Genomic DNA, 14302 nt, shown 5'->3' with positions numbered 1-14302 from the left:
CAGCAACAGTGTAGGGATGAGCACGACAATGCAGGTGAGCATGAAGGATGGACAATCTTTGGGGATTTTAGATTTGGAACACAACAAAACACTAACACTCAAGGATTTGAGAATAGTCAGACGCCTACTAATATCGATGATTCGTTTTTAGATTGAATCAATGAATTGTTAAACGAATTCAATCAATGGCGCCAGCGTGACCAAGAAGAACAATAACGTCGTCTATCATTTTATTTTTAGATCATATGTTACTAATTTTATGCTTTATTATAGTCCATGTATGTTGATATACTTATTCCATGATAATTATATGTTTATCCTTTTGTGTGATGTAAATTAAATGCTGAATAGCGGTTCATGCAGGGAAAGAACATATCAATATTCGTATATTCATTCAAAAACATGAAAATTCTTAATGGAGTACCCTCATTTCTTATTGAATTCCTAAAAAAAAATATTTATAATGAATTTTAATAATTTTTTCGGATTTTTTTTAAGCTTTATTATGACCGATTCACTCGATTCCCGATCAAGATAGCCGATTCGCCGATCCGGATCGGTTTTTTGAAAGCCAGATCCGGGTCACCGATCCGTTTTTTGTTTATATAAGGTTGAAAAATGTTGAATTAAAGGTGCACCTCAAAAATCCCCGCCACCGGTCTCGTCTCCTTTGAACGCTTCAAAGGCCGAGGTCCCTGCTCTTCCTCACAATACCTTCTAACCCTAGTTTTCCTCCTCGTTCAATCCAGGGTTTCTATCTGTTACTCCCTCTCAAACCCTAGATTTACACAACCATGTATACCTTAACCGCCATTGTTATTGAGCTCCCTGAAACCGCAGCCACTGTTGCATCTGCAACTCCCCTTCTCTGCGCTAGAAGCCATGGATCGGCTAGGGTTCCTGGCCGTGATCTCCATTATGGTGATTTCTTGGGGTTTTGCAGAGGGTTTGGGGGTGAATTGGGGGAATATGGCCACTCATCCATTGAAACCAGACATAGTGGTTCAGATGTTGAAGGATAATGGGATAAAGAAGGTGAAGCTCTTTGATGCTGATGCATGGACTTTGAGCTCTCTTGTAGGTAGTGGGATCGAAGTTACAGTGGCTATTCCAAATGATATGTTGGGGAGAATGGCAGGGAAGTATGAGCACGCCAAGGAATGGGTCAAGAAGAATGTTACAAGATATAATTATGAAGGGGGTGTCAATATCAAGTAAGAATTTCTGATTTTTTTTTAAAAGATTTTTGGTGATTTTAGGGGTGATTGGGTGTAAACTGTTAATTTTTATATGGAGGCGGTGAAATGTGGTTTGAAAATTAGATTTCTTAGCAATTATTGGTGTTTCTTTTTTTACTGGGGATTTAATGGTTTTGTCTCCATTTTGGTCTATGAAATTCATTGCGAAGAATTTGGTTGTTTGAAGATTTGGTTTTTCTATGATGGGAACATTTATGAAGCTTTTTATATTTGGGTATTCAAATTCCGAGCAGTTCAAGTAAATTATTTAGTGTTAAATGGCACTGCATTGATGATAAATTTCATTGTGAAGTGCTACTGTTGTTAAATTCTTTTAGATGCAGTTTAGTGATAATTTCAATGTACATGTTTATAACTGTGAGTTTACGTATGAACAATGGTGATTTCAATGAATCTTTACGTCAAAGCATTCCCTTGTATTTCTAATTTGTGGTATACTAATTATAATGTTTTCCAGTATGTTTAGATTTATGTTTTGTATTTATTGATTAGGGCCTCATAGTTGGAATACATAATTTCAGCGGTGTTCTTCATACTGTAGATGGCTGATTTGGTCGCTAGGACAAAAAGAAAGAGTGAAAACTAGTCAATCGGACCTGCAAAAATCCCATGTTTTAAAAGTCTTTGCAAGTTTAAAACTATGCTGATTATTAGCCAAATTAATAACAACCTCTGAAATGGAAGAAAAAAGTATGCCGGTGCGAACAGAACTTTTTATTGTTGGTGGCTGCAATTATTAGCACATAAAGATTTATCAACAAAAGATAATAATAAATTTACTTCTAAGCTCATACTACAAATGTACTAAAAAGATAGATCAGGAGGGTATTTTATGTGCTGTGTTATGTTTGTGTGTATGAAGTTATGGTCATTTAATAGCATCCATGGGGACATGGGAATCTGTTGCTTCTTGTTGTATGTTCTTGTGTGTGTCTCCTATATTTATTTACTGGAAACATGAAATGTTTGCTTATTAAGTAAGGGCCAATAACTTGTATGTTTGTGATCGTGCATTACTCGGTGTGTTTTTCTTTCAAATTCTTTGTATAGTTACAAATGGCTAATTCAACTATATTTTTTGCAACACTAATTCTATACCATCCAATTTGGGATTCACAACATTACAATTGGAGTATTGGACCCATATGCTGATTCTCACATGCAAAGATTTATATGCCCAAAGTTTGAAAACTCAAGCTAAGTTAACTAGGTAAGACACAAGTGAATCTCTATAAAAAATAATCAGGAAAACTGCCCAAATCAAATCCAAAAAGGTGAGTCAAGTCTTGTAACCATGTTTTAAATAAACAATACACCAATTTACCACTTTTTTAGACTTTCTTCTCAATTTTCTCCAACAATCTTCCACAGATATGTTGCTGTTGGGAACGAGCCCTTCCTTACAAGCTATAATGGGAGCTTCATGAAGAGTACTTTCCCTGCTCTCCAAAACATTCAAAAAGCCCTAAATGAGGCGGGCATTGGTGACAAGATCAAGGCCACCATTCCCCTAAATGCCGATGTCTACAATTCCCCTTCTGATGATCCTATGCCTTCAAGCGGTGACTTTCGTGCTGATATCCGATCCCTAATGAAAGAAATTGTCCATTTCCTTAATGAGCACAATTCCCCTTTCATGGTCAACATATACCCCTTCCTTAGCCTCTACCAGAACAAAAATTTTCCAGTTGACTTTGCCTTCTTTGATGGAGGAAGCAAGCCCTTAAATGATAAGGGTCTCTCTTATCTCAATGTTTTCGATGCTAATTTTGACACTCTTGTGTGGTCTCTAAGGAAGGCAGGGGTCCCCAACATGAACATAGCGGTTGGTGAGGTGGGGTGGCCAACAGATGGTGATAAAAACGGGAATGTTATGCTTGCTAAACGATTTTACAATGGGTTGATAAAGAATTTGGCAAACAATAAAGGCACCCCACTTAAGCCAGGGCACATTGAAACTTACCTTTTTAGCCTTCTCGACGAGGATGCTAAGAGTATTTTGCCAGGTGATTATTTCTTTTTGTTTGATAAATCGACCATTGATTAAAGAAAGGGCTTTATATCACAGTATCTAGACATTGATTTAACACCACAGCCATTTTGGTTTTATGCCTCATAATTGGTAGAAGGGGCACTTTCAATTTCGGCCCTCAAAAAAAGGTCTCTGTCTCCCACATTTCTCTTTTATATATCGATTTGTAAAACATTGATATTTTACTATATTTGTTCTAAGACGCATTAGATGTTGAGGTGCAAACACCTATATATCTCTAGTATTTCTTTCGATAATTAAAACAAAAGATATCAACGTTTCAAATACCAATACCTTGTGATGATTTTTCAGAAAAAGAACTGAAGGTTTTCTGGCAGAGGTGTGCAATTGGAAGATCCCCACCAGTTCTGACATAAATGTGAAAGGATGCTTGTTTAATACTCAGAACTCAGATAGGTGCAGAGTTAAAATAAGCATCTTATGGTTCTTTGATAATAGAAAAAACTTAAAAAAATGCAGTATTCATCAAGTCATTCTCATAATAATTCTAACGAAAAAGAAAAGGAAAACTGTGCTCAAAATGATTTTTTTTTTCCTGTTTTTTTCAGGTGATTTTGAGAGGCACTGGGGGATATTTAGGTTTGATGGTAAGCCCAAATTTGAGATGGATCTATCGGGTGAGGGTAGAGAGAAGCAGCTTGTTGGGGCTAAGAATGTGGAGTATATGCCTCGACAATGGTGTGTGATGAAACCGGGGCATGTCGACGTGGCCAAGGTCGCTAACAATGTGGACTATGCGTGCTCCTTATCTGATTGCACTTCGCTTGGGTTCGAACGGTCATGTGGTTATTTGGACCTCAAGGGGAATGTCTCATATGCATTCAACATGTATTTTCAGGTGATGACCTTTTCTACCTCTTAGCTAATGCGATCTCTCTCTCTCATGCACACTCACGCTCACATGAGCTTGGATTTTTAATCACTGTTTTTCTGGTTGAGCTATATATATATATATATAGAGAGAGAGAGAGAGAAAGAGAGAGAACCAAGGTTCTAATCAATCAACTTAGAGCCTACCTCAAAACTTTCACTAGAAGAGGTTGTTTTGATGCCCAAATATCCTCAAATTGATCATCTGGGCATCAAGATGCATGGACATAAGACAAAAATGGATTTCAAGTTTTCGAAAATAGTGCATCTTGTAACGTATTTTTGGACTGTCAATTTTCTAGATTTTCATAGATCTGCTTGATCTACACTATTTTTTAAGTTTTAAATTTTATATTTAAAAATAAAAATATATTTTCAGGCTATCACAAAGATTTTCAGTCTTGAAACTACATTTCTCGACACTATTTGAGGGTGCGCTTTACTTTGATTGTTTAGAGCCTCGACTCTATACAAACCGCACCCCTATATATATATATATATATATATGAGTGTGGTTTCCATAAGGTTGCAACCTTAAACAATCTAAGTAAGGCGCACTTTCAAATTTTATCATAACATATAATTTTGATGTAAAATATTCTTAGGATTATCTCAAAATCTATTTTTATATGTAATTATAACGTTTTAAATTCCAAAAATGGTTAAAATCAAGTAGATTTATAAACATATAATTTTTTTGAAAATGGACGGTCTAGATAATATGTTGTAAGATGCACTAATTCTGAGTCTCAAAATCTTTTTGTTTTTCATATTCATACATCTCGATGTTGAGATGATCAATTAAAACGTTTTTAACAGCAAAACAACTTTTTCTGTGGATTTTTGAGGTGCATCCTTAGTTATACATTTTAAGGTTGCAACCTTATATAAGCTTTTTTAAGGTTGCAACCTTATATATATATATATGGGAAAAGTTTATATAGAGCCTAGGCTCTAAACAATCAAATTAGAGCCTACCTCAAAACTTTCACTAGAAGAGGTTGTTTTGATGCCCAAATATCATCAAATTGATCATCGCGACATCAAGATGCATGAACATGAGAACAAAAGGGATTTCATGTTTTGGAAATAGTGCATCTTGTAACGCATTTTTTTACTGTTAATTTTCAAGATTTTCAAGTTTTCATAGATCTGCGCGATCTACACTATTTTGAAGCTTTAAATTTTATAACTAAAGATGAAAATATAATTTAAGGCTATCACAAACCTTCCAATATTGAAATTATATTTCTCGATACTATTTGAAGGTGGGCTCTAATTTGATTGATTAGAGCTTCAGCTCTATACAAACTGCACTTATATATATATATATATATATATATAAGTCTTTCCAATGCCCATAGGCGAAAATGAATTGTGATTTCGTCTACTCTCATTATCGTCCAAAGTTTATCACATGATCACGATTGTCCGATAGTGTTTCATTTTTCATTTTTTTTTACTAATCGAAGTGATCTGAAATTTGGAGCGTGTATACCTCTTAGTGAGGTGCACCTAATAAAAATATAAAAAAAAAATTCACGAAAAATAAATTGACCAAAATACCCTGAAGCTTTACGGGGGTATTTTGGTCAATTTGTTTCATGTAAAATATTTTTTTGATATTTTTTCATGTCATTTCAATTTGTAGAAAAAAACAATAAAAAATGAAGCACTACGGGACAATCGTGAGCATGCGATGAACTTTGGAAGGTGATGACGGTAGGCAAAATCACTGTTCATTTTCGCCTATAGTTGTTTTGTAGTATTTTCCACATATATATATATATATATATATATATATATATATATATATATATATATATATATATATATATATATATATATATATATATATAATGATCCTGTGAGTGGGCGCACAAGAAAAAATGAGCCCAACGGCCTAGATTGAATCTGAGCCAATCTTACAATCATGGATGTCCGCGAGTGTTTGAATTTTAATTTTTTTTCTATAAATCCAAATCACTTGAAATTTTAGGCGTGTGTTCTTCTCATCAAGACGCACCTAATAAAAATATAAAACAATAATCCGCAAAAATAAAATTGACCAAAATACCCACGAAACTTTACGGGTGTATTTTTGTCAATTTTTTTCATGTAAAATATTGTTTGATATATATATATATATATATATATATATATATATATGGAAAAACTTTATACTGAGGCTCTAAACAAGAAAAATTCGATTGCGTCTTAAAACTTTCATCAGAAGAGGTTGCTTTGATGCCTAGATATCCTCAAATTGATCATCTTGACATCAAGATGCATGGATATGACAAAAAAAGGATTTGAAGTTTTGGAAATAGTGCATATTGTATTCTGGACCGTCAATTTTCAAGTTTTGCTCTGTACCAATTCGCCTATAGGTGTTTAAGACTTCTCTTCTTCTGTCGCTCTTTTTGAATGTCAGAGAGAGAGAGAGAGAGAGAGAGAGAGAGAGAGAACTTATGAATGTGCTGAGTTTTTATTTCAATAGTTCATGCTCGTGTTTGTTTCCATGCTATCTTTGGGGAAGTTCGTGTTTTGTTGGCTTTTGGGGATTTCGGATGCTTCTCTCTCTCTCTCTCTCTCTCTCTCTCTCTCTCTCTCTCTCTCTCTCTCTCTCGAGTGATTATGAGAATTTTGTAAGGTGTGTTCTATTCTGTCTAATCCAACTTCACAATTTTTATGTGTTTTGGTTGTTGCAGACTCAAGATCAGGACGTGCAGGCTTGCAACTTCCAAGGGCTAGCCATGATCACTACAAAAAATCCAGCACATGACACATGCCTTTTCCCTATTCAGATTGTGAGCCCCAGTGAGAGAGTGGTGGCTACTGCTTGGTTGGCTTCGGCGATGGCCTTGTTCCTCGTGTTGTTTGGGGTGTTCTAGAGAGAGAAACATGTTGCTGTAGAGAGAGAGAAGAGCACAATGTGGAACTTTCAAGTGGTGAAGTTCTGGATTTGTCTTGTATCCAATAGTGTTGTATCAAATGGGATAATAAAATTTGACTACTTGTAACTACTGACCTAGTCTTTCTGAATTAATATTGATTCATTTGCTGTCACAAGCAAGTTTGATTGAATAGTATTGTGTTTTTGAGAGAAAGAAGAGAGAGAGCCTCTTGAATATATTCATCTAACAAGTTCATTCCTTCATATTGTCTATTTGTTTTAATTTGGTGAGATCTTCTTTTGTGACAGTATTCCATCTAGGAACAAGACATATGCTTAAGTTAACAGCTTCAAAAAAAAAAAAAAAAACAAGACATGCTTCTTCTTTCCATTCCTTTTTTTTTTTTTTTCCTTGCCTTCTTCTTGGTCTGAGGATTATATGTATTCTTCTTACTTTTATAATTTTCATATTTAGTCATGTTTTAAAAATGATGGTCTCTACTGTCAACATAATTTGTATTGTTACTAATGTTGGTGAGATATTTGAGAACAGTTGATTAGTGTACAACTGAAGTATAGTTGTATTTTCAACAAAAGTTTCCTTCGTCTTTTATTTTTTATTTTAAAGGGCTATAATTGATGTTTATTCCTTGTAGTTAGAATTTCAAATTATTTTTAAAAGATCATTGCTGTGCTTTAATGTTTCTTAGAATTGTTTTATATTAAAATTCTAAAAAGTCGATAAGACTTCCTAGCTTTTTTATCTTCAGTTTTGAATTTATAAATTTTCTACTCTCAAAAATATCTCTGACTGATTTTAACTTTTTATTACCGTATTACCAAAATTTTCAAGTATTTCAAAATAAATATGTTATCTTGACCATAAAGAAAGGAAACCCACTTTATTTATTTTTAATATTTTTGAAGGATTTATAATTTTAAGTGCATATATTTATTTTCTAAAAAGAGTTTGTGACAAAAAAGAGTTTATGACTAATTTCCAATTTTTTAGTGGAGGATCAATAGTAAGATATCTACTTTTAGAACATTAACAAAAAACTTAGCAACTTGGGTTTCGCTTCCTTCCTCCAGGTTCACTATGGGAGAGTTCTACCATGTCATCACCCGACATCCTATACATGGATTTGGCTAGGGGGGTCCTTTCCTCCTTTTACTTCATGCTGTCTGTGTTGAATGGTTTGTGAATCGTCCACTACAAGTGATCTTAGCTATAGGAACATATTCATCCATGAGAAGGAGAATATTTATTGCTTCTCATGTCTCTCTTTGTTGTCTTCTCCGAAAGATAGGTGATACCTTCGGGATAGGCTTGAGTCACTTCCAAAATATATGCCTTGAGAAATTCACTATCGGCCTTCATACCACCTAGGAAGTGAACACATGATTGTCCTCCACCTGCATATAAATCTCGCCCAAGCAATCGCATTTATCCTTTCAATGTACTACAAGGATGAGGTGTTCATGCTAGTAAAATGTTACTTCCAAAATATACTCCTTGAGACATTTGCAATCAGCGTTAATACCACGAAGGAAGTTAGCACATGATCTTCCTCCATCTGCATATAGATCTTGCCCAAGCAATCGCATTTCTCCTTTGAATATCCTACAAGGACAAGGAGGCATTCATGCTAGTAAAATGACTGTTTCCCAAATTCATTATTGATGTGTTGTTGCTTTAGGAGCATCTCTCTTTCAATTAGCTACTTCTTGCTTTAGTTTGTAGCTTGAGTTTATTGCCTAAACAGATAGCAAAGCTATTATGTGATCCATAGTTTGGTGTGCATTTAAGCATAAGATTGTAGCCGCTACAAAGTTCAAAGGAGCTTACTAGCTGGGGCATCAGTAACTCTTTGTTTGGATTCTACTTGGCGTAGTAGCTATGGACTTTGCACGGAAGAATCGATCCTTTAATCTTATTTGTCATTGATGATGTTTCTTACGTGAGTCAAGGATTGACGGTTACTTGGAGACTTGTTCATCATTTGAGCAACTCAGCAGCAGACTCTCTCGCCAAGGTGGCAGACTCTCTCGCCAAGGCGGGTGCTACAAATGCGACAGACTGAGTATCTTTTTCAAACTCAGCCAACTCACCCCTGGGGTTCCCACCCTCTCTCCCGCTTCCTCTTCGTCCTTCAATTGTGTTCCCCCTCAGGGCATTTCTGTATAGAGCTTCCTGATTTAGGGAACCGATTTTTTGCTGTATATAGCCCCTGAATCTCTCAGGGCCCATTTTTATACTCTTACCCCTCCTCAATACAGTTGATAACTTCTTAAAAAAAATGTTATTTGCATGTCATGGGTTTTCTTATAGGTTTTGTATATCATTATTTTCTCGTCTAATACAGACCAGTGTGGTATTAGAGCCATCAACTTGAATTGGAGCAAGTAGTTGTTTCGACTTTAGTTTTGTTGAGACATGCATACTTCTTCTAATAGAAGAAGTGAAAAGTGGAAGCCATTGTAGTGCAAAATGAATGCTTGTAAAAGTAAACAATTGATGGTCAATTCAAGGTCAAGGGTGGCAAACCATGACAAGTTCTTAGAACACTTCTTATGTAAAGTTGTTTTCTTTTTTTCCCTTGGTGTGATTATCTTTTTCAACTAGGCATGCTTATCTGCCTCCTTTTTCTTGGGTTATTGTTGAATCTATCATGGATGATAAGACACATTGTAATGTGTGATGTTCTTCAAGCTTTAGCAGGCAGCTCCATACTACGCAACATGAAGATAATATCTATATGGGTCTATTTCATAGGATGGATAGTATGGCGATTAGCATGGAATATCAGTGCTCTTTAAAGTCTTGTTCAATTTTGAAGGCAATTAGCTAGGGTTGGGGTCTATGGTATCACTGACCCCTGTGCTCCTTTATATGTCTGCTTTACAAGCAAAAAGGCCCCATAAGAAAACTACAGTAACCAAAAGCCAAAAAAAAACAAATGGAGAGAGGAAAAAAAAAGGGCAAAAAATAAAGAAAAGGAAATGCAACTATGCATTACCAAAGCATAGCTGGCAGCCGTCAAAACTAATGGGGGATATTATTTGAGAGAACAAGAACAAAGCATCCCCCATACTCTGGTACACCATTGTTAAATTGAAACATAGCAATTACACATTTAAATGTTGGGTTGGATACAATGCCCTAGCTCTAACCAATAAAGGAAATAGTACAGAACCACTTCAATGGGGGCGAGTCTACATAAAGATTATTTATGCCTGAGTCGAGAGAAGCAACCATATATTTTACACCAGAGGGGAACTCATTAAATAGCGATAATATGCATAGATTTGTGAAATGAAATGATTATGTTGCTACCCTTCGACTTACAAAAGCTTGGATTCTCCCTCCCCTGTTGGTATATATATCGCAACTTTTAATGCTCCAAAATATGGGTGGTGTTTAGGAGTATCATAGGATAATGGATTCATATTATTAACCTCACAGGTGAACTCTTATCCAACAGTAAGGGGTTTTACTGCCATTGGTCCTGGAGGTGATGAGTTTGTGCAAGCCATGGTTGTTGCCGTTGAATCAGTAATTCAGCAGCCAATTCCAGAGGTATCACGTAATTATTCAAAACCTTTTTTCTTTTTATTGAAATGTTAGTTCAATTCCTTGGGCAAGAAAAACTATGTGAGCTATATGCTACTCATTTATCATAATAAGAAAAATTACCTTTTTTCTTCTCAATGGAAATGATTGTTAATGTATTATTACTGCTGCTGCTACCCGGTCTTTTGTTTTTCTTTTTGACTGTTGTAACTTTTGTTACAGGCAAATTCCTTTTCGTTTAATCATATTGATATCTTTTTCGTAATCTATTTAGGTTATTTTTTCATGAGTATCTCATCTATTCTATAAAAGTTACCCACTCCTATTGGAGTGGAACTTTTCCCTAGTGAATATATTATGATGTCTATAATAATACATGGCGTAAGTTGCTTTATTAGACATGGTGTACTAATTTAAGAAGTACAAGGTGTGGTGCCAGAGATTTCGAAAAAAAAAAAGGGACATTGGATGAAGGAGACATATTGAATTCTTGGTGGTAAGAGATGCAAAATCATGGAGGGTGGGATATATGATAAAAGTAATTAGGCTTGCCGCTTGCCCAATGTTTAGACACTGGATTTCAGATATTGGAAAGGAATAGAATGCCCAGCATTTGGTCAATTTATGTTTTGCGGTGTTTCTTGCTTGGATTATTGAAAAATTGACATGTCACACAAAATATTACTGCATTTGCCAGGATTCTAGTTTTTCATAGCTCTAATGATTTCCCTCAGACTTCTTTTGGAACTCTCCTTTATTAATGCAAGTTCAGTAATTATAGGAGTAGAGATGAGGAAGTAGTTAAATTTGATGACCAAGAAATTTAAAAAAGAACGCATGTCCGATATCTTGGGTTGATAATCCAGGAAAATGGAGAGATTGAGGAAGATGTTGTACATAGTGGGTGGGTGAAGTGGAGATGTGCAACTAGAGTTTTATACAATCGCCATATAACAATGAAGCCGAAGGGGAAGTTGGGTGAAATGTTGGGTGGTCAAGAAGAGATAGAATTCGAAAGGAAAACATTTAGGATAATTTAGGTATGACTCCAATTGGCGATAAGATGAGAAAAAGTAGACTTAGATAGACTGGACATGTGCAACGCAGACACAGTACAACACCTATTACGAAGTGCGAGTTGGTTCAAGTAGAAGACTTAAAAGGGTAAAAGGTAGGTCCTAAAGGATATGGTTTGAAGTATTGAAAAAAGATATGGGGACGTATGGCCTTCCTGAGGGTATGGCCTTAATAGAACAGAATAATGGACCCCGATTTGTGTAGCCGACCCCATTAGTTGGGAAAAGGCTTTGATGATGATGGAGCTCTTCTTTAGTAGAAATCTCTTATGTAAATAATGCAAATTTGATTTGATTTCTAACACTTCATATTAAAGCACAACTCTCCCCATCAAGCCTTGCTCAAAGAAGACCCTCTGCGAGGAATGTGAAGACCCTTGCTCTGAGTCTTATAGCTGTACTTATGATCCACCAAATAATAAACAGACATGGACTTGTTGCACATGAATGCGCCATAAACCACTTCGTAATGCTTCCTTCATGATGTTGAATCTGCGTCAGCATCTCTTGCTATTCCACTACACATGCATAAACCTCAAATCTTCTTGACCAATGCCATTGTCCACGTGTTCTATGCTTGACATGATACCATTTGCAAGAATTGAATCAATTAAAGCATCACACAATCTAGTCATAAGACTATTGAATCAATTGAAGCACAACAATCATGGGAGTACTTCTGCTGTAAATCCGAACTCTCATGGTTTTGAACCAGAACTTAATATTTTGGCAAAGTAGAAAAAGTTACAGGTTCATGTTCCTTGAGGGTTCAAACTCTTAACCTACCTCAAGCAAACTTGTCTAAGCGTTGTAAATATCGTAGAGTTTACTTGAACTGAATCAGAACATTATAGAAGTACATAATGTCCAATAACCATGCCAATCCAAGGGAACAATGACCCTAATCTGAACAAGAGGGTATTTAGAAATAATTATATAAATAAAGACATGCTCGCACCGGAAAATTATTCTAGTGTACTTCTGCGCTGTGAAATCACCATGATCACTTTCTCTATCTCTGTGATCATCTAAAGCTTTTATTAATGCTTTTTGATCTTGCTTATATGTCCTTGCCTGCATTGATAAACTGTCGCCTTTGCCAAGGCCACCTTCTTGTTTTCCCAAGTTCTCCATACTCTTTTGAAAGGTATAATGCTTTTGTCCGTGTGACCCTGCATGAAGTTAAGCAGTATTCAATTACTCAAACTCAATACCAAATGAAACAGTTAATGTGGAAAAACTCGAGTGACTTCTTCAAAAAAATTTTTGAGGAGTTAAGAAAAGAAAAAAATATGCAAGTGTCCATTACTCCATGTTGGGATTCTAACTCAGCTTGTCAGTAAGTCATAAAAGATTGCTTCCATATCGTTACCCTTGTTTGAAAAAAAAGAAAAAATCATTGCTTCCATATCATAAATGTCCTCTATATGTCACTACCGATGAATATTTGTTATCGATGTCCAAAACTCAGGCACAACAAAGTTTTATTCACTTGTTGAGCAATTTTCTTAAGACACATATGTGTTCACCTTGAGGCCATCCATTCTTCTTTATTAATCAAAACATTAACAAACTAGAAGCTGTCATTTAACTATCACTATGGCCTAATCTATACTTATGCCCATAGTTAAGGAAACCTTGTGGGTAGGGTGACTATCCAACTCCGAAACCTCGATCCCACGATTCCTGCAAGGGATCTTGTAGGGACCCTGTTTTTTCAATTTTGAGATCTCGCTCCCAAAATAGGGGACCACATTCCATCCATTAGTGGAATCTAGATCCATTTTGAAATAGATCCCCGCTCCCATCAACTATGGTCAAAGGTTTTGGTACATTAAAATCTTGGGTTTCATGTTTGTGGGATAAAATTATTGTCTATTCTATTTTCTTTTACAAATATTTGTGCTTTCATGTTATTGATAGTATTAGAGTATAAAAGTGGTTTTAAAATATAAAATATTTTTAAATCTTGAACTTTTAATGCTTTTGGATTTATTTTATGTCTCACTTTGATGTGTTTGGAGGAACCTCTTGTAAAATATAAAAATTAAAGTAATTCCTACCACAGATTTTTCATTCTTTAAAAATAGTTTATGATCAATTTTCAAATGGGAAAACTTTCTATACTTACCCGTCATATGCATCTTATTACTATTGTTATGCGCCGCATTGCACGTGCTATTAACTATTAATAATTGAAATAAATTTTCAATCTTGAAATAATAAATAGCATATTTATTTATTTTATGGATTTTTTGGATAATTTTTTTTTATTTTCAATTTTCTTAATTTTGAATTATATTATTTTTTTGATGTAGTTGAATTTATCTCTCTACAGCTATCCATTTGCAGCAACACACCCTATTGCTCCTCCCCTTGTTTTTACCCCTCTCAGAGATCTCTCTATCTCTTTCTCTATTTTCTAATCGCCTTCTCAAATTTACTTTGAGCGCCCATCTTGTGGGATGCCTTCTTTTCATAATTCCATTGTAAATTATATGCTTCATATATAAAAAGTTAACACTTAAAAAAAAAAAAAAAAAGTGGAAAATGGAAAATGGAAAAAATGAAGAA

At 35.1% G+C, this 14302-nt stretch overlaps 1 protein-coding gene across 2 annotated transcripts; it reads left to right on the top strand.

Annotated features, from left to right (window-relative positions):
- Positions 1-805: 805 nt before the first annotated feature.
- Positions 806-7269, top strand: LOC18428404 (glucan endo-1,3-beta-glucosidase 8). 2 transcript variants are annotated; one of them, XR_016056179.1, is made up of 4 exons: positions 806-1214; positions 2631-3708; positions 3861-4150; positions 6894-7269. XR_016056179.1 is itself a non-coding variant. In XM_006837724.4 (4 exons), exons 1-4 carry the CDS (start codon positions 883-885, stop codon positions 7074-7076), a joined length of 1440 nt encoding a protein of 479 aa, XP_006837787.3. In that variant the 5' UTR covers positions 806-882; the 3' UTR covers positions 7077-7269. The 2 variants fall into 2 exon arrangements, 1 of the variants encoding a protein (XP_006837787.3); XM_006837724.4 differs by having other exon boundaries at positions 2631-3265.
- The last annotated feature ends 7033 nt before the right edge of the window (positions 7270-14302 follow it).

The sequence above is a fragment of the Amborella trichopoda genome, chromosome 5, assembly GCF_054954075.1.
Source record: "Amborella trichopoda isolate Santa Cruz 75 chromosome 5, AtrichopodaSantaCruz75HAP2 v2.0, whole genome shotgun sequence".
Taxonomy (NCBI): Eukaryota; Viridiplantae; Streptophyta; class Magnoliopsida; order Amborellales; family Amborellaceae; genus Amborella; species Amborella trichopoda.
The sequence above is the reverse complement of the archived record's forward strand: the minus strand, read 5'-3'. Positions and strand labels throughout refer to the sequence as shown.